The sequence below is a fragment of the Lissotriton vulgaris genome, chromosome 9, assembly GCF_964263255.1.
Source record: "Lissotriton vulgaris chromosome 9, aLisVul1.2, whole genome shotgun sequence".
In the NCBI taxonomy this organism is placed as follows: domain Eukaryota; kingdom Metazoa; phylum Chordata; class Amphibia; order Caudata; family Salamandridae; genus Lissotriton; species Lissotriton vulgaris.
The window spans coordinates 926,619,949-926,647,717 of record NC_141697.1 but is presented as its reverse complement, the minus strand read 5'-3'; the positions used below and the strand labels follow the sequence as shown (position 1 = coordinate 926,647,717).

The following is a 27,769-nucleotide window of genomic DNA, read 5'->3' as shown; positions in this document are numbered from 1 at the left end:
TATGTACTTAGGGTTTCAGCCTGCCACTAGTTCTACTTCCACGGTGGTGGTGTATCTGTGTGTGCATGCTTGTGTTTGTGCGTGCGTGTGTGTGCATGTGGGCATGTGAGTGAGTGTGTGTGTGTACATGCGTGTGTGTGAGTGCGTGCATCCATGTGAGTGTGTGTGTGTCTGAGTGTGCATGTGTGTGAGTGCATGCATGTAAGTCTGCTTGCGAGTTCATGCGTGCGTGTGTGTGTGCATGCATGTGTGTGTCTGTGTGTGTGAAGAATTCTCTCATGCTGTATTTTGAGAAACATTTGTGTATGCTGTCTATGTTTGTAAGCTTTCTCTAGATTTAAATCTGTTCTTTATGACAGGCTCTCCAAGGTGTTCAAAGATTACCTTAAAAACATTGTCAATGTGTCACCTGAGGATTACCACCAGTGCTTAGTTTGTAAAATAATAAGTGCAGGGCTCTCCTCAGGAGGCCACTGCAGCTTTCCCCACCCATTGCTCCTACACAGAGCTGCCAATAACAGTACCAACACGCCTACTAACCAACACACACCTAGCAGTGTAACAGTTCAAATTATATTCTATTTATTATTTTAAAAAAGCCACTTTACAAAGGTAAAAAAATATTCAGCACTCCTGGCAGTGCCCCTATATCCATTCAGGGGTTTAATTGACAGATTCATATGCACACGACAACCGAAACATATACAATTATCTTAACCAGTAGTTTCCCACTTCTACATTGTAATTCTTTACATGGCTTAAGATATCACAATCCATGTCCAGATTTAGGAGGCACCTTTGTCATCATTTGGTGATTTCACCGCCTGTCTTTCACACTATACTATTAGTTTGCGACCGTTTTTTAATGTGATGGGTTCTGGGGCGGAGGTCCTTATTTCCCTTGGTCTCCCTCGTTTTGGCCCCCCTCTCTTGGCTCACCCCCCACCCCTTCACATTCAGTTAAGACCCTTGGCATCACACTCAATCATCACCTTACACTCCACTCCCATATTAGTTCTGTCGTTTCCTCCTGTTTCTTTACCCTGCGTATCATTAGGAAAATATCCCTTTTTTTTCTCCCCCTGCACTCAAACTCATCTTAATGGCCATGGTCCTATCTAAGATTGACTATGGAAATATTATTTACAATGGTGTCCCCGCTTATGCACTTCAACGCCTTCAACTGGTGCAGAACCATGCAGCTCGCCTGGTATATGGCCTATCCAAATCTCATCATTCCTCTCCCCTGCTTATTGCTCTACATTGGCTCCCTATCAAACAACGGGCCCTCTTCAAACTTGGATGCCTTACATTTCAGGCCCAGGCAGGCACGGCTTCTGCCTTTATCAACTCTGCCATCACCAACTACTGCCCTCCAAGAGATCTGCGCTTGTCCACCAAATCTCTTTTAGTCATTCCCCGCTTTAAGAAACAACGATCGGGAGGCCAGAAAATCTCGGTCCTTGCTCCCACCTTTTGGAATACACTCCCGCCCCCTGTTAGACTTTCCTCCTCCTATATGGAGTACCACTCAGTGCCACATACTTTCACACCACATATTTACACTCTACTCAATGCAAAATAAATACACTCCACATAATACCACTCAGTGCCACATAATTACACTCTACTCTATGCAACATAAATACACTCCACATAATACCACTCAGTACCACATAATTACACGTCACATAATTACACTTGATTCAATGCAACATAAATACACTCCACATACCACTCAGTACTACATAATTACATGACACATAATTACACTCTACTCAATGCAACATAAATACATTTCACATCCACTCAGTGCCACATAATTACACTTTACTCAATGCAACATAAATACACTCAACATATTACCACTCATTGCCACATAAGTACACGTAACATACTTACATTCTATTCAATGCAACAAACACATTCCACATAATACCACTGTGCCACATAAGTACAAAAAAACTAGAAGGCATTTTTTATGTTAAAATCTTTTTTTAATCAGGTTGTTCAGTTGTACATAATGTCGTCTTGGTTTTTATAAAGGTAACAAAAATACCTAACACTTTTTATTATAACTTTTCAACATAATGCACATCAGCCACAATGCTCTACAACATAACCAAAAGTTCTGTCTAAACACATAAGGTCCCAAAAGCGAGACCTATTGGCTATGCCAATGCTTGTTAGATTTTGCCTGCACAACGCTTGCGCTGTGCTTGTGAAATCTCTTGTATTTAATATATCTTAAAAGAGCGCTCTTAACAGTTTCCATTTCCTAATTACTGTGCTCATACGCTTTTGCATGGAACTCTTTTTTTTGTTAACTTCTCCTGGCTGCACACATTTACGATACTTCTACTAAAGCTGTTCACACTGTTTAAGCACCATTCACTGTCAAGGTAAGATCTCTTCCCACCGAAAAGACAGAGAGCTTCTAACAGTATGCTGAATTGCTTGCTCGTTATTACTTAGTTGTGTAAAGTAGATGCTTTAGCCTTAGAACATTTGTGACATTTCCTATTCGTGCCTCAGTACCTTTCTTTGCACTTTGTAGGTATTATCTGATTGATTTTTTTCAACTTAATCTATTTGGTTGTTGTGATCAAATCAAATTCTAAATGTTGTAATAAACATTTCAGATTAAAAATGAAGTTAATATACATGAGCTATGCTATATTTTGCTACTAAACAGGCAGCCATAAGTGCAGTTGCCTTGCAGACAACAGGGTCATGATTTGAATGGTGCAGCAGGTGCAGTAGCAACGGACCCAAAAGTTGTCTCAACACCTCTAAACACAAAATATTATTACAGGCAGTCACAATTGCAGTTACCTTACAGTTAAAAGGGACTTCATTTGAATGGTGCAGCAGGTGCAGTGGCACCAGGGCCAAAAGCTCTAGGGACCTCACTATACCCCGATTATTGCTAAAATGTAATACTTAGCAGGCAGTCACAAGTGCAGGTACCTTACAGTTAAAAGGGACTTAATTTGAATGGTGCAGCAGGTGTAGTGGCACCAGGGCCAAAAGCTCTAGGGACTTCACTATACCCTGATTATTGCTAAAATGTAATACTAAACAGGCAGTCACAAGTGCAGGTACCTTGCAGACAACAGGGTCATGCTGTGAATGGTGCAGCAGGTGCAGTGGCACTGGCCCCAAAAATTGTCAGAACTCCTCTGAACACCTAATATTGGCATATTTTACTACTATACAGGCAGTCACAATTACCTTGCAGTTGAAAGTTGCTTGATTTAAATGGTGCAGCAGGTTCAGTGGCACAGGGGGCGAACGTTGTCAAAACTCCACTAAACACCAAATATTGCTACATTTAACTACTAAACAGGCAGTCACAAGTGCAGTTATATTGCAAGTAACAGGGTCATTATTTGGGTGGTGCAGCATGTGCAGTGGCACCGGGCCCAAATGTTGTCAGTACTCCTCTAAACACCTAATATTGCTATACTTTACAACTAAACATGTACTCATAAGTGCAGTTATCTAGCAAGCACTAAGGACATGATTTCAATGGTGCTGCAGGTGCAGTGGCACCAGGTAAAAAGTTGTCAGAACTCCTCTAAGCACCAAATATTGCTACATTTGACTATTAAAAAAGCAGTCACAAGTGCAGTTGCCTGGTACTAGGGTCATGATTTCGATGGTGCAGCAGGTGCAGTGACAACAGGGCCCAAAGCTCTAGGAACCACTCTAAACACCAAATATTGCAATATTTTACCACTAAACAGGCAGTCACAATTGCAGTTACCTTACAGGTAATAGGGTCATGATTTGAGTGGTGCAGCAGGTGCAGTGGCATTGTGGCCAAAAGTTGTCACAACTCCTCTAAAGACCAAATATTGCTAAATCTTACTACTAAACAGGCAGTCACGAATGCAGTTATCTTGCTTGCTCTAGGGTCATGATTTGAATGGTGCAGCAGATGTAGCAGCACTGGGCCCAAAAGTTGTCAGAACTCCTCTAAACACATACTATTGCTATATTTTACTACTAAACAGGCAGTCACAATTGCAGTTACCTTGTAGTTAAAAGGGGCTTGGTTTAAATGGTGCAGCAGGTGCAGTGGCACTGGGGCCAAAAGATCTCATACCTCCACCAAACACCAAATATTGCTAGATTTTACTACTAAACAGGCAGTCATAAGTGCAGTTACCTAGCAAGCACTATGATCATGATTTCAGTATTGCATCATGATATCGCACCTGCCCTTGTGGCGATGCATTCAATGAAATAGGGAGTGGCTGCTTAGAAGCTGCCTAATGTTTCACAGTGCAGGCAGCAGCCGCGTGCACTTTAGAGGGGACAGACATCCCTCGGCAGACAGAAGCAGTGAGTAACTGCACCCACCTGCAGTAGGGTGTCTATTTTGTCCATGGGTCCACTTTTCATCCCTCCTGAGGGCTTCCCTCCCGTGGCGCTCTAACAGTGCGCCACCTATTTTTGGTGCACTGTTAGTGCACTTCCTAAAGGTCTGCTCTCTTGTCCATAATAGGGTGCAGGAGCAGAGACAACCCGATTTCCTCATTTGGTTTTGTTTTGTTCTTTTGTAACCATTGCACCCAAAGTAACACATAGCGTACAGCATTACTAGAATAAAAACTGTAACCTATTGGACTTTTCTGTCTTCCTACAACTCATGTTATATTCAGTGCATTTATATAGCATATTTTCACAGTTTTTGTATGGTTCTAAAATGCTTCTAAATCTGGACACACAAACACCTTGGCATGCGCTTTCTCTGTTCTATAACATTAGCACTCCAGCCTTTGTAAACACTATATAAATACTTATAACTTACCATACGGCATTCTATACCAAGCATTGGCAAAGCCAATAGTTCTCACCTATGTGAGATTTATTGGCGTTGTCAAAGTTTTTTAGCCATATACAGCAGCGGTAGCTTCAGTGCAGCATAATTGAAAATAAAAATGAAAAGCGCTATTACGTGGACAATGCTGGCAGCGTCCTACAGCTTTTTTACATTACTTTCAGCCATTTGCAACATAGGTAAACAAGCATTGGAAATGCAATAGGTCTCGCATTAGAAAAGTAGGAGCTATTGGTCTTGTAAATGATTATTTTTTTTGTGTGTGTATTTTCTCCAAATAGCTACATTGATCGATTTGTCATTTACAATGCCAATAGTTGTAATTTTTGTGAATATGACACCTATAGCATTTGGAATGCCACATGATTTGTATAGACGTGATTTTGATGGCAGCTTTTGTTGTTATGCTACCTTTTTAGAGAGCAGGAGAGTGCAGCAGGGGATAGAAGCACAGCCCTGCAAGCTGAGCGTCCTCCCATCGCACACCCATTTGTGGCTTGAGTGGTGTGAGGGTGAGGGGTGTGAGAGTGAGGGATGTGAGGGTGAGGGGTGTGAGCGTGAGTGTTGTGATTGTGAGGGAGTGTGAGTGTGAGGGGGTGTGAGTGTGTGTGATGGTGAAGTTGATTGAGTGTTTGTGAGGCTGAGTGTGTGTGACGGTGTGTGTTGGTGAGGGTGTGTGAGGGTGAGTGAGGGTGTTTGATGTTGATTGAGGGAGTGTGAGTGTGTGGGTGTGTGACGGTGTGAGTGTGAGGGTGTGTGAGGGTGAGTTAAGGAGTGTGATTGTGTGTGAGTAGTTGAGTCTGAGAGTTAGGTGTTGTGATGTTTATTGAGTGTGAATGAGGGTGAGGGGATGATGGTAAGGGTGTGTGAGGGTGAGGCGTGTTGATTGTGACAAGTTGCAAGGCTGAGGGTGGGTGAGTGTATGGGAGGGTGTTTGATGGTGATGGTGAGGGTGCGAGGTGTAGTGAGTGTGAGAGTGTTGTGAGGCGTGTGAGGGTGTGAGGGGAGTGAGCGTGTGTGAGGGTGATGGGATGTGAGGGTGAAGGGGTGTGAGTGTGTGTGAGGGTGAGGGTGAGTGAGGTTGTTTGCGGCTTGGAGTGTGTGAGGTGTAGTGAGTGTGAGAGTGTTGTGATGGGTGTGAGGGGAGCGTGGGTGTGTGAGTGTAAGGTGTTTGAGGGTGAGGGGGTGTGTGTGTGAGTGTGAGGATGAGTGAGGTGGTGTGAGGCTTCGGGTGTGTGACGGTGTGTGAGTGTGAGTGTGTTTGAGGGTGAGAGAGGTGTTGTTAGGCAGAGGGTGTGTGACGGTGTGTGAGGGTGAGTGTGATTCATTGTGAGTGAGTGTGAGTGAGTGTCAGTGAGGGGGTGTGAGGGTGTGGTTGTGTGACGTTGTGTGAGTGTGAGTGTGTCTGAGGGTGAGTGAGGGAGTGTGAGGTTGGGTGAGTGGGTGAGGGTGTGTGAGTGTGAGGGTGTGAGGGTGACTGAGGGTGTGTGAGGGTGACTGAATGAGTGTAAGGGTGTGTGATTCTGCATGAGTTAATGTTGAGAGAGGGTGAGTCTGTGAGGGTGAGGGTGTGCGGTGTAGTGAGTGTGAGAGTGTTGTGAGGGGTGTGAGGTTGTGAGTGTAGCGATGTTGTGTGACGGTGTGTGAGGGTGAGTGTGTGTGTTTGATGGTGAATGATTGAGTGTGAGTGTGTGGGTGTGTGATGGTGTGAGGGTGAGGGTGTGCGAGTGTGAGTTACGGAGTGTGAGGGTGTGCGAGTGGGTGAGTTTGAGAGTTAGGGTGTTTGAGGGTGACTGAGGGTGAATGTGGTTGAGGGGATGAGGGTAAGGGTGTGTGAGTGTGAGGGGTGTTGATGTTGATATTTTGCAAGGCTGAGGGTGGCTGAGTGTGTGTGAGGGTGTTTGAGGGTGAGTGTGTGAGGTGTAGTGAGTGGCGTTGCGTTGTTGAGTGGCGTTGCTTGGTTGAGTGGCGTTGCGTGGTTGAGTTTCATTGGGTCGTTGAGTGGCGTTGTGTTGTTGAGTGGGGTTGCATTGTTGAGTGGCGTTGCGTTGTTGAGTGGCGTTGCGTTGTTGAGTGGCATTGCGTCGTTGAGTGGGGTTGCGTGTTTGAGTGGTGTTGCGTTGTTGAGTGGCGTTGAGTGGTTGAGTGGCGTTGCATGTGTGAGTGGCGTTGCATGGTTAAGTTGCGTAGCATGTTTGAGTGGCGTTGCATGTGTGAGTGGCGTTGCATGTGTGAGTGGCGTTGCGTGGTTGAGTGGCGTTGCGTGGTTGGGTGGCGGTGCTTGGTTGAGTGGCGTTGCGTGGTTGAGTGGAGTTGCATGTGTGAGTGGCGTTGCGTGGTTGAGTGGAGTTGCATGTGTGAGTGGCGTTGCGTGGTTGAGTTGCGTAGCATGTTTGAGTGGCGTTGCATGTGTGAGTGGCGTTGCATGTGTGAGTGGCGTTGCATGTGTGAGTGGCGTTGCATGTGTGAGTGGCGTTGCATGTTTGATTGGCGTTGCATGTGTGAGTGGCGTTGCGTGGTTGGGTGGCGTTGCTTGGTTGAGTGGCGTTGCTTGGTTGAGTGGCGTTGCGTGGTTGAGTGGAGTTGCATGTGCGAGTGGCGTTGCGTGGTTGAGTGGAGTTGCATGTGTGAGTGGCGTTGCATGTGTGAGTGGCGTTGCATTTGATTGGCGTTGCATGTGTGAGTGGCGTTGCGCGGTTGGGTGGCGTTGCGTGGTTGGGTGGCGTTGCTTGGTTGAGTGGCGTTGCGTGGTTGAGTGGAGTTGCATGTGTGAGTGGCGTTGCGTGGTTGAGTGGCGTTGCGTGTTTGAGTGGCGTTGCATGTGTGATTGGCGTTGCATGTGTGATTGGCGTTGCATGTGTGAGCGGCGTTGCATGTGTGAGCGGCGTTGCATGTGTGAGCGGCGTTGCATGTGTGAGTGGAGTTGCATGTGTGATTGGCATATGTGAGTGTCTTGCATGTGTTAATTTATATTTTTAATGTAATGTGTGTGTGTATTTGTGTATGTCTATTGGGATTATAAGTGTTTAGTGAATGTTTTTAAACTGTGTTTTATTTTTGTGATGTAAAAATGTCGTACGCTATGTATTCCCTTTATGTTTGTTACGTAAGGGAGATTAGCGTTCTAGTCTTTTTTTTGTTTTGATGTAATGTTTAGTGTGACGTAATTTCTAGCCAATCGCAGCGCTACATTTTGTGACGTAGCGTTGCGTTTGACGTGCGTCAACGGGGAATTTTCCAGATTTGTGTGAATGTTCGTGCGGTAAAGGCGTGTTCTTCTTCCGTTCTTGTTGCTGCATCGTTTGACAGGTAAGATTACATTTTTATAACATTTAGTACATGAAGCTGAATGTATTATTACTTGTGTTTATATACTTATTAGTTTAATTTTTTATTATGATGTATTATTTTTTTTTTTGTATTGCGACTTGTGTATTTTCTACCGTCTGTACTTAGAATATAGTTTTGTACTGTTCTAAACGATAGATGTTCTAATAATTGTAATGTTTATAAATGTTATATAAATAAAATCAAATCAAAAACCACTTTATTCGATTTAGTTAAAAATCATAAAAGCATACTACAAACAATTTAAAAGGCATTTCAATTTCATAGTAATTATGTATACATCAATCAATATCAAATTACATATCTAATTTAAAAACAGGTTAAAAGTACTGTACAGATAAAAAAGTTTTACAGATAAAAAGAACACATTTCAACCTCCAGCACAGACCCCCAATTACATTTGCAATCGCCTTCTCCTAATTCTAACTGCGGAAACTAGATAGTTAGCCACGCTAAACATAACCAATGGTGAGTCTAACATTTGCAGATACAGGAGAGCTGGTTTTGCCTGGAGGAAGGCTTTGTCCTTCAATAAAGGCACCAAGTATTTTTGTCTGGGCGTATTAAAGAAGTGGCAGAACAGCATTAGGTGCATATTGTCTTGCAGTGAGAAATTATCACAATTGCACACAGGAGCATCCTCCTGCTTAAACCAAACATGACTATCACAGAGAACCGTATAAATCTGGTTAAACCGAAATTTAACCAGAAGCCACCTGTGAAACGGGATGTTAACTGTAGCAAGATACGGTTGAATGGTTAAGCAAGTAATAGTCAAAAAGTGGGCTCTAACTGTGGGTTTTGTAAGTTGCTGTTCCTCTCTCTGCATGTACTTCATTTTACAGAAATGGAGCTTAACCCAATCTAAATCAGATTTTTTCAAACCCATCGGGGCAGAAAATATCTCGGGGCGACCAAGTTCCAAAGAGCATTTATAAATGTATGACAGCCAAGTAATGTCCTTAAATTTTTCCAATTTTAGACAGTCCAACAGTACTTTGTGGTTCAGACCTAAGTTGTTATTGGTCCAAGTCCTGATCCAAAGAAGAATGGGTGCCATTGAGAGCGTATCCGCAATGTACCCCATTCCAAGCTCCTGATGGACTGAGAATGTGGCTGTCGATTGAGGGAGGCCTAATATAGACCGCAGGAACTTATTTTCCTCCCTTTGGATAGACTCTTTGTTCGTATAGCCCCATAAGCCTGCACCGTACCTGGCTATTGACAATGTTTTAGCCTTATACAAACTTAAAAGTGCACCATTTGGTTTCCCTCCAAGTCTCCTTGAGAAACTCAGAATTGCGTTTGCCGAGCTCCTCACTGCTTTGGTTTTTGCTATAATTTGAGGGCTCCAGCTACCCTTGGTATCAAAAATGACACCAAGGTATGTAAAGATCTTGACATTAGTGATCACCTCATTGTTACAAAAGAAAGATTTAGTGTTATTTTTAGTAGCCCCAAACGCCATGACATGGGATTTAGAGTTGTTTACCACTAAGTCAAGAGATGACATGAATTCGCTAAATGCATTTAAAAGTCTCTGCAGGCCTAAATGTGTCAGCGCTATCAAAGCGGCATCGTCCGCGTACAGGAGAACAGGAATGCGGGTGTCCCCTGCGCGCGGTGTATCCAGAGTAGCAGTTAAAAGGCTTCCCTCTAAAGCATTTATATACAAAGTGAACAACATAGGGGCAAGGATACAGCTTTGCCGTACCCCTCTGCTAGATTTAAACCAGTCTGTGCGGTTACCATTTTGGTCCATTCTGATTGATGCTTTAAGGTCTTTGTGGAGTTCGGCCAGGAAATATACAAGAGGAGGGTCAAGACCCAGTTTTAATAGCATGGTCCACAGCCGAGCACGATTAACTAAATCAAAGGCCGTGGACAGGTCCATGAATGCAACATAAATTGACCCCTTTGCTGCTGTTGTGCATTTTGATATTAGCATGTGGAGATTTAAACACTGATCCTCTGTTCCTCTTCCTATACGGAACCCATACTGGACATCTGTTAAAATGTCATTCTCCAGAGACCACTTATTAATTTTTGCCAATAACACTTTACCAAGTACCTTCATCGAAGAATCCAGCAAGGATATAGGGCGGTAGCATTTAGGGTCGCTTCTTTGGCCCTTTTTAAAAATGGGGACTATAATTGAACAGGCCCAGGTTTTAGGAAAACCCCCCTCGAGTACGCAATTAAAAACATTTGCTAATATTTCAGCCCACATCTCAGGGTTTGATTTATAAAGATCCAGAGGAACCCCATCTGGACCGGGGGCTTTATTAGCAGCTGAACCTTTTAATGCTACCTCTACTTCACCTCTACTGAAATGTAATTTAGGAGATGAAGTTGACAAAGGTGGTACGAGGAATGTCTCAACAGTTTCATAACTCCCATATATATTAGAGAAGTGTTTTAGCCACTCAACTTCAGGGATGTTAACCTCTAGATCTGAGTTCCTTGATTGGGAAAATAGAGGATTATTGATTATGGACCAGAATTTGGAACTTTGTTTAAGGGTACTGGGATCCATTAAAGAATCCCAGGCTTCTTCTTTAATGGCCTTTTTTCGAGATTTTACCGCCAAGGTATAATTCTTCCTTAAAAAAGCTACCAGTGGTTTATCTCTGGGAGAACATTTAAGGGCTTTCATCAGGGCGGAATGTGCCTTAGAGCATGTATGATCGAACCAGCCAAATGCTGGGGGGGGACCCCTCCTAGGTTTAGCTGTAAGCTCTGATTCCACTCTAGCACAGATAGCTTCAAAAGCGGTGACTACCTCTTTCCTCCCCTTATCCAAATCCCTGCATATATCAAGTTCCACATGCATTTTTTGCTCAATCTGACCTAGGAAGTCCTCGGGACAGACATTACACCATTTAAGACGTCTACCCTGGTCTTTACTCTTTACATTCTTTATGGCAGTGGCCCTCTTGGCCCCTTTGATTAAACCAATGGAGGCGTCCAATACTAACAATACCGGGTAATGATCACTGAATCCACTTACAATGGCATTATAAAACAATACAAAACGGAGAAGACCAGGGGACATAAAAAAGTAATCAATGATAGATTCACTTCCCCTTGCATTATATGTGACCACTCGATCATTTAAGTCACCAAACCCTGGTTCAAATAGATCATTAGATGATACCAGGTCTTCCATTGCTACTCCCTTTGGGCTATGCTCAAAATGAGGTAAAATCGTATATTCTGGACCAGTGTCATCCACGATCTGGCAATGAAGCCCACACAAATGAACATTAAAATCACCCATCAATATGAGTTGCACGAAAGTGGTTTGTTTTGACATGTAATTGCTTAAAAAAGAAGATAAACCTTCTAAAACAAAATTCGGGGGACCCCCTTGCATGGAATTATAACAATTAACAAGGACTATCTTGTTCTTATCCGCTAAAAGGATTTCCAGCAACTGAAAATGGTGTGAGGGGCAGGGGATTTCCTTAACGCTACCATCCAAATTAATTGAAACCAGAAGCAGCAAGCCCCCTTTATCCCTTCCCGCCAAGGAACTCTGTGCTTTTACAAAAAAGGATATGTAACCATCCAGCCAGAAAGCATTGTCCCTAGCCCAAGTTTCCTGTAAGGCTATAATATCATGTTCTTTTAACTTTTGTACCCACACTGGGTCATCCTGCTTAGCGCGAAGACCTGCAATGTTCCAGGAAAGTAACCTGACATTTCCCCGTCCTGGAACTATTGGGTCATTCGCAACTCCAAGTGACGGGCTACATGATGAATCACTGAGGGGATGTGTATTCATGCTATTGTGTTCGTGCTCTAGTCAGTCAATATCTATCTGCTCAGCTAGAGCCGAGAATCTATTCGAAAGAATTAAATCATTAGTAGGCATGTACCTTACAGTGTTAAATGAGCTACTAGCCCTGGGTTGCTTTGTCACCCATTAGTTTACTTGTGAAGGCGTTTGTCGGTCTTCAACCCTTGCATTAATAACATGTTGTGGTCTAGTGTTCATACCTCTGCCTATCCTATGAACTGGGGGATAGAAGAAGCCCAAGGGCATCTCGCGGACCCCCTTACCTACTGGGTCCAATGGGGAATCATCCCAAAAGAGACGGCTGGAGACATTTCTAGATTTAAAATTAACAATTACACAGTCTCCTGCAGCACACTTCTTAGTGTTGCCCACCCAATTGACCCTTCTTCCTGTCAGGATGTTGTCTGCGATGTTACCTTCACCCGTACAATTAGCATTGCACCAATTCTTGACATTCTTAAGTAGGGTTTCATGATGTTCTACTTCCCCATCAGCAAGTTTAGGCACGTTAACCAATATAGCGACAAATGGAGTTGCATCAGGGGGTAGATTAACTGGCGGTACCCATCCCATCCGTCCCTCCTGTGGACCTCTTGGCCCTACTGGTGGAGTTAAGGTAGATATAACATCCAGCAATGGCGTGACGATTCCCTTATCAACTTGACCATTATTTAGCACGGGATTATCATTAACTTTCTTAGAAGCCGGGATGGCTATATTAACTGATGGCCCACCAACGATTGGAGCAGAAACCTGTGCACCTATTGGACACAATGATTTCTGTACAGATGAAGAGGGAACCTGAGTGTTTACAAAATCATTAATTCGCTCACATTTCGCCAAAAGGTCCTTTACACAATCCTTTAAGGTTTCAGTGATGCCTGTTGCAATCTGGATTAGGATAGATTCAAGTCTGTCCGCGAAGAGTTTTTCAAGTAAGGCCGAAATGCCCTCTTCCGTAATAAACATAGCACGATGAGCCCCAGACTGAGTGCATGAAGTAATTCCTGAACCCTCTGGTCCCAACATTGGAGAGAGTGTTATTGTTTCTGATGATACTGGGATCGGTAGCACAGTGGAGGATTGGGGCGTAATGGGTCTACATGCCTCAATAATGACCCTGGGTTCCAGCGGGATACAGTTAATAGTGGTGGGATTTGAAGTGTTTACGCTAACTGGGGCAGATTCAAGACCCAGCTCGCGCTCAGACTCAGCAATCTGCGAAGATAATTCATCCACTTTTGTGGTCAGGTACGTAATAATGCTGGTAGTGTATTTAGGAACCTTAGCTTTTACTTCGCCCACCACTGAGGTCACGAGTTTGCGCTTACCCATGGTGTGATGTTAGGGATGTGGCCCGTCCCATCCCTGGTCGTCCTTGGACGGCCTTAGACGGCCCGCCCTCTGCCCGGGCTCCGCCCGACATGCCCCGCGCGCGTCCTCGCGGGACGGGAGACGTACTCGTGTTTAATAGCGCCCCCGGGCGCTGCCTCTGTCGTCACCGGTGCGCCGGTGAGCCCCGGGGCACCTGGGAAATGTAGTTTTGGCCGTTGCCCTCACGGCGCTGCAAGGGGTTCAGTGGTGTCCTCTGCCGTTTCCCTCACGGCGGCGTCGGCGGCAGGTAGGTGCGCTGCTTTCAGAATGGCCGTTCCCCTCATGGCGCGGTCTTCAGCTTGTCCCCCACTGAGCGCTCGGCGCACTCGTGTTTAATAGCGCCCCCGGGCGCTGCCTCTGTCGTCACCGGTGCGCCGGTGAGCCCCGGGGCACCTGCGAAATGTAGTTTTGGCCGTTGCCCTCACGGCGCTGCAAGGGGTGCAGTGGTGTCCTCTGCCGTTTCCCTCACGGCGGCGTTGGCGGCAGGTAGGTGCGCTGCTTTCAGAATGGCCGTTCCCCTCACGGCGCGGTCTTCAGCTTGTTATATATAGCAATGTATATTTTTGTATGTGTTATGTTTTTTAAATTTTGAACGTTGTTATATTTTTTGTATGTACTTGCTTATTATCTTTGGCAATACTAGAAGTTCTTGAATGGCAAAGTTTTGATTATGTATTTATGTAGTATATGGTTATGTTTATTCCTTTTATTATGTATTTTTGTTATGTATTGGTATTCCTCCTTTAGCGTATGTGCGAGTTGGTGCAACATACTGTTATTATTGTCAAAAATCCATTTTTATAAAGATGTTGAATGTATTGTCTTTTACTTGGTATTTTCCTTTATATCTGTTAGTTTAATTATTATTAATTTTTTATGAATTTATTAAATATTTTATTTGTCGAAAGTGCTTACCCTAATTGTTATCGTTGAATATTTGAATGTAATACGTCATTCTTGTGGCACGTTTTTGACGTTAACGTCAGTTACGTATATCTTCCGTGTTTTTTTGCAGGTAAGACCAATTATTGTTTGTTGATGTAATGTCTTATGTGTGAATTTTTATTGTTATATACATATGTATTTAATGCTTTTTTCGAAAGTGTTGTCTCGCGTTTACTATGTAGCCAATTGCAGCGCTACGTTTGGTGTTCAACGTATTATGTATGCACTGTGTCTGTTTGTGTGTAGTTTGCCTGATCTCTATACTTGAGTGACTGAGCTGCTACGATCGACAGGTAATTGCCTTTTTTTAAAAATATATTTAAAGAGTGCCTTTGTTATTTGTTACTCAAAATTGTATAAGTTTTCATTGCTGTGAATGTAATGTAATTATGGAGTTTCCTATTTTTTCGGTCGCACTTGCCTTGTGTGTGGCTCGTTTCTTCTTATTTATGCTATCACTGGCTCGTATTTAAGTTGTCTGTTCGCCATGCATTGACTCATGTTTGCTAGTGTCGTCCTGGTATGCAGTTCCTGTAGTTTAGTTTCGCCTGAGCTCGCACTCTGATTTTTATTTTATCTCGCACTTGGCTTGTCTTTGGGTGGTGTTTGACCCGTATGTGGCTTGTCTCGCCGCTATGCTTTGGCGTTTTTTTGTTGCTGTTTTTTATTGTTTTAGTTAAACGTACTATGTATGCACTGTTTATGTTCTCTTTGTGTGTTGTTTTTTTAATCTCTACATTTCACTGAATGAGCTGCTACGATCGACAGGTAATTACTATTTTATTTTAATATCATTAAAGAGTGCCTTTGTGAGTTTTTACACTTTTGGCTATGAATTTCCTTTTTGTGATGTGAATGTAATTATTGTTTTGGGTCTTTCTTTGCTCGCACTTGGCTTCTGTCCGGCTCCTTTCTTTTGAGTGTGTTTTTTCATGCTATCAATGGCTGCTATTTAGTTCGTCTCTTCGCCATGCATTGAGTTATGTTTGTGCGTGTCGTTCTGGTATGCGGGTCCTGTAGTCTACTTCCGTCTGAGCTCGCATCCTGTAAAAAAAAATGTTTATGTCGCTGTTGGCTCGTTTTCTCTTGTGTTTCGCCGTACGTGTTTTGTCTCGCCGCTCTGCATTGTCCTTTGTTTTCTCACATTAATTTTTTTTATAGGTAGTATGTATGCACTGTTTATGTTCTGTTTCTGTGACGTTTGTCTGGTGAGTAATGTTGTAGTGGTGATGAGTGGTAGTGATGAGTGCTGCAGTGTCGTTGTAGAGTGGTGTTCAATGATTACCACCACAGCATAACTCTGCACCACAACAGTAGCACTTCTCCCAACAACGGCATCACTGAGCTCCAGCAATGCAACACGCAGCAATAGCACATTATCATTCTGCACCCCCACTGTACCACTGAGCAACAACACAGCATCACTCTGCACCACCAGAGCCGTATTTAGCACACCCACAGTCTCATTCATACATACTACTGCAGTACTGTACAGCACTAAAGCATGCTTGTATAGCTGTAATTGTGTGTGCTACGTTAAAAAATGTGTAGAAAGCGTGCACTTACGGCCGGTGGTGTGTGTGACTGTTGAAAGCGTGGACTGATGGCTGTTAGTGTGGGTGTATGCCTGGTGAAAGCATGCACTGATGACTGTTGGTGTGTGTGTATGCCTGGTGAAAGCGTCCATTGATAGCTGTTGGTGTGTGTGCCTGTTAAAAGCGTACATGTTCTGTTTGTGTGACGTTTGTCTGCTGAGTAATGCTGTTGTGGTGATGAGTGGTGCTGTGGTGGTAAGTGTTGCTGTGTCGTTGTAGTGTGATAGTGTGTTGTTGCTGAATGATGCTGTTGTGGTGGTGTAGAGTGATGCTGGTGTGTTGCTGAGTGATGTTAGTGTGGTGCTTAGTAATGCTGTTGTTGTGATGAGTGGTGCTGTGCTGGTGATGAGTGGTGCTGTGTTGGTGTTCAATGATTACCACCACAGCATAACTCAGCACCACAACAGTAGCACTTCTCCCAACAACGGCATCACTGATGTCCACCAATGCAACACGCAGCAATACCACATTATTATTCTGCACCCCCACAGTACCATTGAGCAACAACACAGCATCACTCTGCACCACCACAGCCGTATTTAGCACACCAACAGTCTCATTCATGCATACTACTGCAGTACTCTACAGCACCAAAGCATGCTTTTATAGCTGTAAATGTGTGTGCTACGTTAAAAAAAGTGTAGAAAGCGTGCACTTACGGCCGGTGGTGTGTGTGACTGTTGAAAGCATGGACTGATGGCTGTTACTGTGGGTGTATGCCTATTGAAAGCGTGCATTGATAGCTGTTGGTGTGTGTGCCTGGTGAAAGCGTACATGTTCTGTTTGTGTGACGTTTGTCTGCTGAGTAATGCTGTTGTCGTTATGAGTTGTGCTGTGGTGGTGATGAGTGCTGCTGTGTCGTTGTAGAGTACACACCACACAATTCCACAACTAACAATTTCAATAAAAGTGTGTGAAAGGGGTGAAAGATGCAGAGTGGGTGAAAGATGCAGAGTGGGTGAAAGATGCAGAGTTATGTTGTTTGACATTCTGTAAGACTGTCTGCTTTGCATTTTCTTGAGGACGTTGTTTTTGTTCAAAGCACTAATCTACCAACTTGCTTAAAAACCGAGCTCAGTATCTAAACATCCCAGGATCACGGGTGGTTGTCGCATGTCCGCCGCTGACCCGAAGGTAATCAGTCAATTAATGAGGTCATCGAAGATGCTGTTTAGACTCACTCTCTCAGGCTGATGCAGAGATTGACAAAATTAGTTCCATTGGTTTAGGTAGTTGGTGGAGGTGACCTATGTTGCTTAAAGCGCAACCAAACAGTAAGCGCTATGTAAAGAAAAGCATTGGCAAAGCCAAGCGTTCCTGCCTCCTGTCCCCCGAGAGCAAGCCTATCAAATTTGGCAGTTCTTTTTGCTAATCTTGTGCCGCATCAGCAATGTGTAAAAAAAAAAAGTAATAATCATTGACAGACCCAGTAGATTTTGCTTAGGCGAAACTTATTGGCTTTGTCAGTGCTTGTTATAGAGAAGCCTTCTGCACAGCTGCACTGTCAGGCGGGATACGCCGGCCAGAGCCACATTCCATGTTGGTGCAGCATTGCGCATGCGCTTTGATCTCATCCCACTCTTCTTCAAATATGTTATTTATCTGTGGGAGCAGTGCGACCTTCTTTAAACGTACTGAAGCTTGGCGTTTAGTTAGGCGCCGTTGTGTCTAATCCGCATGGCAGCGGCGCTCCAGGGCACTTGCACCTACGGTGTTTCAGCCTTTGAACAAACACACCTTCTCTCAATCACCTAATATTGTTGTCAATACTAGTAGTATTATTGCAGTGATCAAACTATGGGAACTGTGATGCAGCACAATGGGGGCGGGGTGAGTGAGTGTGAAAAACAAAGAGGAGAGTGGGTGGCAGGGAGTGGGCGCCAAGATGCCGCCTCATGTTTCACTTGCCTGAGGCACTAACAGCACTTCACAGAAACAACGGGTTGGGAGTGGAGCAGGGAATTTTCAACTGGTAAGCCTTTGATCCGGCAGGTGGTGGAGCGGCACCAAGCCGTGAGGGGAGAGAGAGTGGGGAGAGGGCGGAGCAGGAAGAGCTGCTCTCGGCAGGCTGGGGAACAGATGCTGCTTGGGAACTGATATGGAGAGGTGCCCTGAAGAAATGCGACACGGCAGGCAGGGGAGGGGGCGGAGCGGGGGTGTGGGAGGAGTGCTGCTGAGGGAAAAGACATGCAAGGCAGGCGGCTGGGGGCATGTGCACGCGCTTTTAATGTCAATGCGCATGCGCATTGAGCTTGAATTTCACGGGCACTGCAAGGAATCGCCATCGATTCCTTGCAAGTTGGTTAAAGTCTGTTTAAGCCCCCATAGTCTCGCAAGCTCAATGCGCATGCGCATTGACAGGCGAGACCTAAAAACCAACATAGGTAAGAAACCAACATAGGTAAAAAACATCAGCAAAGCCAATTAATCTCAAATAGACACAACCTATTGGCTTTTCCAATGCTTGTTTGTATGTGGCATGGTGCTCCTTCTCCTTTTCTGACGGCTAGAAGTCCCAGGCCGGGAGTTCCAGAGCAAGGAAAAAAAACAAGGCCGCCATTGTGTTTTCACTGCTGCCATTCAGATGACACTGTGGAAACAGACACCCTCACAGTGGATGTCCCCTCCATGTTGGGTAGGCCATCTGCCTGAGGGGAATGGATGAAAGGAAACTATGATGGTCGTGGGTAAATTGAGGAAGATTTCTACTCATTTGAGTGCAAAATTCCCTGGACTCAGTAGGCGTAATGAAAATGTCACCCACCCTTAGTGCAGGCATGTTCCGCGCCACTGCATGGGGCGCAGGAAGCACGAGTGCTTCATTAATGACAATAGTACTTCTACCGTCTGCCCCAACCCTCCTAGTGCTGTGCCATTCTGGGGCAGAGCCCAGGGGTAAGGGGCACACCCATGCTTGATATTGAGGCTACCCCTTCACATTATGAGGCTGCGCCAGGCGTTCAAAGCTTTACCTGAGCATAATGAGACCATAATGTGAGCATACAAAAGGGAGATCTGAGCAGTTGATGCTGTACCTTCCATCTTGAGGCCTCATTGGACATATGAGATTATATGTGTTCATGTGATGGTGGTGCTCAGGCAGCTGATGGCTGCGTCTGGGCATTTGAGGATGTGACGAAGCATGTTGTAGTTGTGACAGCTCATTTGAGGCATGCCTGGACATTTGAAACCTTGTGTAGGGTTTTGATGGACTAATATTGACAGGAACCTGTGCCTGTATATTTGGTGCTGTGCCTGGACATGTGCTGGTTGTGTTGAGGCATTTGCTGGTTACAGCTTCACACATGACGACTGCATTTGGACATATGATGGCTGTGCCTGTGGAGATGATGGTTGTTGCCTGGCAATGGAGGCTGTGCCTCTGTGTTTATGAATGTGCTTGTGCATATGATGGCTGTGTCTGGTCATTATGATGCCATTGCTTAGGTTTTCTGGTCTGGGGATTTGACTCTGAGGCTGATCATAAATAGTTGTACTTTGGCATGAGATGTGTGTACCTCAGTATGTGAAGAATCTGACCCAGTATCAGCACCCTAGTTATTATAAAGCTGATAACTAGTGGCATAGAAATCCAGTGTGGTGATAGATAAGTAATATTGGTCTAAAACACGATCCTTCTAAATCTGAGATACTAGTTACTAAAATCATCTATGTGCTGTTGGAACTCCCACCCCATGGTCTGCCATGATAGGGCATTCCCAGTCCCTTCTCAGTTAGTAAATAATCTTACCATAATAATTGAGCCTGATACCTTGCTACTTCCTCAAATCTCTACAATTTCAAAATCATGTTAAGGTCTAGCCTATGGACAGCGTGAGCTGTCTGGTTGTAAAATACCTATTGCCAGCTGACCAAGATTTTCCAGTGGGCTTAAAACCTACCACTTGTTTACCATTGATTGGCTTTCTTGTCACTCTCATGGGCTTGCTTCTTATTCAATGGCTTACCATTTTGTGTGTGTCCCTCCACTGGAGCACAGCCTCTTTACTTGTGTCCTTTCACTGCTCACCTTTAGGTAACAGAATTTTTCTTTTTTCTTAAGTATTCCAAAAGTGCATGTATTTTCCAGGTGTCTCCCTTGTGTGCATATCTCCTCCCTTCTTCTCCATGCCGCTCTCTTTTATCCATATACTTCCCTCTCTCCCTCGCTCCTCTCTCGTCTGTATGCTTCTCTTCCCACACCCTCTGCTCTGTTTTTCTCTCTTTTACCTGTGTACATCTGTGGTGTTCTAACCCTCTTGTGCTTCTCCCCCTAAACTGGATGTGCTGCTTTTCCACGTCCACTTCCTCTCCCCCACCCACTTCTCAGTTACCCCACCCCAACACATGTGGGGCCATATGTACATAGAATAGGAATAGCGATTTCATCCGAATCAATATTTGGAAATCGCTATTCTGTATGTTTGTAACAATTAGTTTCATAATTTGGATTCCTAGCGGGTCGCAAATCGATCCACCTCATGAATATTAATAAGGTAGATTGGAGTTTGTGACCCATTAGGAATCACAACCATCACAGGGATGGTGGCCAGCTGAGGTCAGCAGACCAGCATGTCTGTGTTTGTGTTTTATTGAAGGATAAAGTTTTTTGTTGAAATGCAACCCGTTTTCCTTTAACACCTTGAATGCTACAGCTAATCCTCCTGGATGCTGACCTCTCTTGATTCCCATTGTTCATGACGAGCTCAGCTCGTCATGAGCACACGACCAGTGTACTGCATGACGAGCTGAGCTCGTCATGAGCAGGGAAGGGGTTAAGGAAAGAATAAAAAATGAAACGTTCATTTTTTATTTTTTAAGAGTAGTCAGTGGACCGTGGGACCACTGCCTGCTCTTATTTTTTTTCCCCTAAGATTCACAAAGGGGAAGGGGTCCCACGGGGACCCCTTCCAATTTGCAAACGTATTGCCACCAACTCTGAGTTGGTGGTAAAGACAACGGAGCAAAGCAGTAAGTTTGCTAATCCTACAGGCTGAAGTAATTGCTACCAGAAAGTAGACCTTAAAGGAAAAAAATGTCATAGCCGCAGATTGTAGAGGTTCAGATGAGATAACGGCAGAGCCTTAAGCACAGTACGAAGATGCCAAAGGTGAACTAGCTGAAGAACAGGTTTACACATAGAGAAACACCTAAAGGTTCTGTATACGAATGCATGCATTTCTTTCTAGGTCGCCTGAACCTCTCTAAATGCATTATTTGCAAACCACTGAGATTGCAGTATAGAAATAGAGATATTAAGAATAATGCCCTCCACCAGGAATTGTAAAATAGAAGAAATAGGACGGGATGGTGCTAAAAGGCCGGACAATAAACACCATTTGTCAACTGTAGTCCAATGCTTAAAATAAGCTTCAATGGCAGAGGGTCTCCTAGAGCTCTGAATAGTGTGTACCAGAATTTCCAAAGATCTATCTTTAATAGATTCATCTTTTCAACCTCCAAACCGATAGACGTAGCTTTAGAGGAAGAGGGGAGGTCTTGAGGGGAGAGGCAAATAGAGGAAGTGTCAATGTGGGAGCCCTGGACATTAACTGAAACACCGGCACCATGACCGGTGATGCCAGAAAGGAACTACTAGGATCATATCTGCTTTCTCCTGTTAGATCTTTGTCAAAACCCTTGCGATAAGATGAAATGACAGAAACGCATACCTTAATCTCTTGAGTCACTTCATCTGCGAAGCATCCAGTCCTCAAGGGCGAGAAATTATTGTTTTCGGGAATAAAGTTTTTCCCTAAATCGGTGCGAAATCTTGCTCCAATGAAAATCGGGTCTTGTGAGAGGATAAGTTGACACTTGGAATGTTCAGTAGAAAACTCAGACTGCTGATTACCAATTTTGTCTTTTTTAGAAGCTGAAACACGATCTTTTAAGAGGGAGAATTTAATAACCAGTTGTCCAGATAAGGGAAGACCGGATTTCCCAGAAGGTGCACAAGAGCAACAACTGGCACCATAATTTTGGTGAAGAGTCGAGAAGCTGACTTCAGTCCAAGCTGAATTGCCAATATTGCTTGCCTAGAGCATATCTCAGAGGTTTCCAATCAGTCTTGGCAATTGGGATATGTAGGTAGGCATCCATCAGATCCAGCATAATCATAAAATGATTGCATGGAATCCTTTATCCTTTGTAAGTTTTCCATTTTGAATGTGATGTCTTGTACATAGATCGGATGTTCAACTTCTTTAAGTCTATTACAAGGTTGAACCCCCTGAAGCTTTCTCCACCAGAAAGAGGATTGGGTAAATGCCCTGACACCCTTTCTAGTCCAGGAAGTGGACAAATAGCACCATTTTGACCAGAGATGCTGTTCATTTGAGAAGAACCTTCCCAGTGAATGGATTAATGGACATGATCGTAAGTATGGTCCCTGAGGGTTGAGGTACAGATTGGAACTCGATCTGATAAAAAATGTCACAATGTTGAGAGCCCATGTGACTGTTGTGATCTGACTCCAGGAATAGAAAAATGTTATTTCTTGACTGCCGGCCTGTGGTTGTTGGCCAATTCCATCCAACTCTACATATGATAGGATTGCAATAGTATTGTGGATTCGTAGCACCCGATTCCTACTTCTGCTTTCTGAAAGATTGAAAGGAAGAAGACGGGTGCCTTGATTCTTTGTAAAAGAGTCATATTTCTGCGTTTTCGAAGGTTGTCTGAAAGATTTCCATCTAGAAGAACCTGAGGCCTTAGAAGAATGCTTCCTAAAAGAAGAGGTATGCTTACGCTCCTTAAACAGATGATGGAGCTTATTTTCAAAATCTGTGCCAGAAAGAAAAGATCCCTGCATAATGTACTGTTACTGCTACCTGCGCGGTAAGGTCTGGAGTACCATGACGCAGGAGGAATCACCTGAAAGATCAGCAGGCAAGGATAACCCTTCCAAAATAACACAGGAATAATCATATCTCTAAAGTCCTGCCTTATCATCCCATCAGGAGGCAGGAGAAAGAAAACAAGAGGATTTTATGACTGCTAACTGATATATAGCACTCAGGAGGGTGGGTGGTGCTTCATTTTAGAATTCCCCTGCATTCTTTTATCTGTCTGGGAGGTGAAACCTCCTCAAAATGTAATGACTCAGACAAGGATGAGGAACGTAGAGGTATTCAAACACTAAAGCAAATGGCGCCCGTATCATATCACTGGCACGTGCATGCGTCAGAACGCTTGCTTTACCTTCTGAGAATCTTGAGAAAGAGGTCTTCTTTTTTAATGAAGCTCATAAAAGAGAGGATATAGCCTTACGGCTAGAGCGGTCGACCTCGAAGCTGCGGAACACGGTTTGAGTCTTGGCAAAGACGCTCAACATCCTGTGAGTCTGGGCAAATCACGTAATCTCCCCGTGCCTAACAAAAATGAATGTATCCTTCTGTAACAAAATTGGTGCTCATGTAAAGTGCTCTGATACCCGATGTCTCAGGTCTAGTTTGTGCTAAATAAAACTCTAAAAAACAATGCTATGGTGATCAGTGCCTTCATCCGTGCACACTTATATGTTTGAAAATCCCCCTATGCAGATCTTCCAGTGGGCCGGGTGATGTCCAAAAGGGCTTGCATGATGCACCCCATCTTCTCTCTTGACCATCTCTCTCTTTTGATCAATACATTAGTAAAGTGTGGGCCAAAAGTTCATCTTTGCTCTTCCTATCAGCTTCTGTTTTTTGTCCCTCTTACAGGCAGACAAGTTGTGCGTAGAGTTGTGTTTGTGCCATCTCACTGATGGGGCAGGGGGTGTATCTATTCAGAGATCAACAGTGGCACTGGAATAGTATTCAGAGTGGCAGTGTTTGCATCAACGTTCAATCACTGAAGCCATAGGGATTGTGAAAATCCAAGTGTTACACAAGTGTAGCAAATGAGCCATACCCGTTCAGCAGGAATGTGGTAAGCATGTGGCTTGAAGCCGGTGGTGCATGTGGGAGCACATTGTTGCAAATATATCACTAAAGCATGGTGTGGTAGTGAACTGTCATTCACTGACAAGACATTTTTCATTGAAATTCGCACAGACCTATAGTTTTACAGATTAAATCTATCTAGCTCACAAGGAATGAGGTGCGGAAATCAAGTTTCAACAAATATTTATTATTTGCACATCACCAAGTGCCTCAATTTGTTTTGATCATTTTAAAATCTTTGTTTCCATCTCACCTCTGAATTACAAAAAAGTGTTTCATTTGTGCTTTCCTAACTGCTGACATATTTTGGAATATCTGTATAGTTCAATTACAGGTTTCACATGACGTTTGGAGTCCACTTGTTGATACTGATCACAAGTGAGAGCAGGTCCAGTCCTTAGGGATCCCCCTCACAAGTCACAAAAGCAGGTGCAGTCCTTCTTCTGTACAGGTGACAGTCACTTTTGTTAGAAAAACTGATCTATCTATACTCTTTCCCTGGTCTCCCAGAAAGGTTGTGGCACAGCATACTTTACAAAATCTTCTCACTTTCCAGTCAGAGAAAAAAAGTAAAAAACAATCATTACCACTTTAAAAGTATAAGCATAAATTTGTCAGATTTGTCAGAAGACATAGCCTGACGTATGACCTCACAGGAAATGGGACAATAAAAAAATATATATACAGGCTTCTTTGTTGCTCAGTCATCATCTGAACTCCAGCATGGTTATTTTCGGGGTGCTACAGCACCTACTTCCAGCACCTAATGCAGACCAGGGTGATAGCCAGGGTTTTCCTGTACCTTGATAAAATTCCAGCATGGCAATAAAACAGCCTTTTATCCATCAGAAGTTCGAGGTGCGGTAGCATAGCCAGTGTGTCATGGGCCCTTGTGCAAGAAAGGAAATGGGCCGCCTGGATGATCTTTGGAATATGGAATACAGAAACAATCTGGGGTTCATGGGCCCCGGTGCAACTGCACCTGCTTCTCCAATGGCAGCTACGCCCCTGGTGAGGTGTGAGGTTAAAGAAAGGCACGGTTTCGTCTGGATTTCCGCCTTTTTATCTACACCAACGCACTTTTAAACCTTAGTGCATCTCAAATTCATTTTGGTGTTATGCTAACACACAGCAACATCTCCACAAAACAAATGAATATACAAGCACCGTCTCAGCTAGCATAAAGGCGGCCTTTAAATTATATGAAGAATGTATAGAGCACGTACACTTTCCCTCAAAAAATACACACCCATTTTCCTATAATATATCAATTTTCAGGAGAATAAATCCTATACAGACTTGCATATAAAGAAAATTAAAAAAAACAGCAACGTTTATGTTTTAATCATCTAGAAATTAAATCTGCTTTAAAAATAAATAGCGCCGGGGCAGCGTTACTCACCGGGTTGTATATGGGCTGGCTTCCCGGTGTCAAGGCGCCCTCCATCTCTGCCCAGCGGCTGCGCTCCTGTGATGGCGAACTGGCGGATTGCAGGTTCGTCTGGCAGCTGGCGCTTGTCCCATCAGAGGGGCGTGCACCGGTTGGTCCAGACTAAAACCTGTACCAGCTGGCGCGCGACGCTCCTCCGCTCACAACCTATAATTCGTCCCATCATGATGGGAGTTCACCAGTAGTCTCTCCAAACTGCCAAATGACGCCCAGGCACAAGCAGGCGAGATCGGGCGGGCCTCGTCTGTGGTCGCTTCAAAACGTTACATTTCAAGAACAGAAGCCAGAAGAAGTGTGACACCTGAGTGCAGTGGTACCGTCCCAGTCCACCTGTCACGCGACACTGCTTTTCCAGGTCTGGAATATTCCATCAAAAAACAGAGGCCTGGTGTAGAGTTTGGAGGGAACTGAAAATGTTTCACTTCCGGTAGAAAACTCTAAATATGGAGTAGAATCCACCAGGTCACATTCTCCCTCACAGGTGTTGTAGCAGAAACAGAGGGTCGGCAGGTAATTCTAGTGTAGTTCATTTTTGCTCTCCCGGTTACACTGAACAGGCATGAAAACTGCATTTACAGCCAGCGACTAGAGCAAAAAATCACTTTTGCACTGATGGACCAATCAATGCAACAGTTGAATATGTTTTCCCTGTAAGCACGCAGATGTTATCTTTCACTAGTCAGAGTGTGCAAATGATACTGCAAAATGCTTTGCATCACTTCTATGTCGAGCTTACTATAGAGCACAGCTATCTGATCGCAAACGACTATTAGTGGGCTTACAAAGAGTTTATAGCGGCTTACAGCCTGTCCATTGCTTACCATTGGTTGGCATTATTGTCAGTCATGTTTGCTTCCTTCTTATTTGAAGGCTTTCCTTGTACCCAGGTTGTCCATCCTGTGTTTGCTTGTCCTCTGGGGCATAGCCTCTTTACTATCTCTCTGACTGTCTGGATTCTATTCTTCTGCTGCTCACTTTTAGAGTACAATTTGTATTCTTCTTGATTAAGGAAACATGAGAGAGCATGTGTTTTCCAGTTCTCTCCCTCCCTTCGAAACCTGCACTCTGTGTTGCTGTCTCCCTCATGTGCTCCAAGTTCTGTCTTGTTTTTCCCTGTGCTCCATGTTGCTTTTTTCCTCGTATGCTTCTTCCCCCAACCCCTGTATTGTTTCACTCTATTTCCTCTGTTGTTTCATGTCCCTAGTGTGCTGCTTTTACCTTTCCCCCAACCAGCGCCATGTTGCGTTTGACCCATGCCCACTTCATTTTAGCCTAACCCTGGGCGAAGCACTACGCTCCGTTCGCGGAGTTTGCGGAGTTTCGGCAACTCCGCGCTCCGCGGAGAACGCGAAGTTGTCGAATACTCCGCAAACTGCTGCGTAGCGTAGTTCTCGCGAGCTCAATAGCATTTTCGCGTGCGCGAGGATGCTTGTTGGTAAGATCGAGTTGCCGAACACACAGAAACTGCAATCTGGCACAGAATAACTCGCGAACACGTTAGTAGTAACCGGAAATAAGGGGACACGAGCGGGCGGGACAAACCTCATGGGTAACTTCGCGCGCTACACATCCCGAGCATGCAGGCAATCAATCAATCAATCAATCAGGATATTTGTATAGCGCGCTACTCACCCAGAGGGTCTCAAGGCGCTTGGGGGAGGGGGGTCCGCTACTGCTCGAACAGCCATGTCTTGAGTTGCTTCCTGAAGCAGAGGTGGTCTTGGGTCAGGCGGAGGTGGATGGGGAGGGAGTTCCAAGTCTTGGCTGCCAGGTAGGAGAAGGATCTTCCTCCCATGGTGGATCTTCTGATGCGTGGCACGGCGGCGAGGGCATGGCTGGTCGATCGTAGCTGGCGGGTGGGAGTGTAGAAGGTCAGGCGGTTGTTGAGGTACCTGGGGCCAAGGTCGTGGAGGGCCTTGTGTGCGTGGGTGAGGAGTTGGAACGTGATTCTCTTGCTGACGGGGAGCCAGTGAAGGTCTCTCAGGTGTCCGGAGATGTGGCTGTGTTGGGGGATGTCCAAGATGAGTCGTGCGGAGGCGTTCTGGATGTGTTAGAGTCTTTTCTGGAGTTTGGCTGTGGTTCCGGTATAGAGGATGTTTCCGTAGTCCAGTCGGCTGGTGACGAGTGCCTGTGTGACCGTCTTCCTGGTTTCGGTGGTGAGCCATCGGAAGATCTTTCGGAGCATGCGTAGGATGTTGAAGTATGATGATGAGACGGCGTTGACTTGTCTGGTCATCGAGAGGGAGGAGTCCAGGATGAAGCCCAGGTTGCGTGCGTGGTCCGTTGGTTTGGGTGCGCTGCCCAGGGCAGGGGGCCACCAGGAGTCGTCCCAGGCGGAGGGTGATGATCCAAGGATGAGGACTTCCGTCTTGTCTGAGTTCAGTTTCAGGCGGCTGTTCCTCATCCACTCGACTACGTCTTTCATCCCTTCGTGTAGGTTGGTTCTGGCGGTTCCTGGGTCGTTGGTGAGGGAGAGGATCA

General features: G+C 44.7%; 1 protein-coding gene across 10 annotated transcripts in view; it reads right to left on the bottom strand.

The window, feature by feature from the left end:
- The window catches only part of LOC147692538 (galectin-4-like), a 158,687-nt gene extending 133,274 nt beyond the window's left edge, over window positions 1-25,413 (bottom strand). For 9 of the 10 annotated variants that reach the window (XM_086938756.1, XM_086938760.1, XM_086938758.1 and 6 more), the window contains exon 1: window positions 25,241-25,390. In XM_086938756.1, the coding sequence (XP_086794882.1) occupies window positions 25,241-25,285 (45 nt within the window). In that variant the 5' untranslated portion in view covers window positions 25,286-25,390. Of the gene's footprint in view, window positions 1-25,240 lie in introns of all 10 variants that reach the window. The other variant, XM_086938757.1, reaches the window with a different exon arrangement.
- Window positions 25,414-27,769: the final 2,356 nt, after the last annotated feature.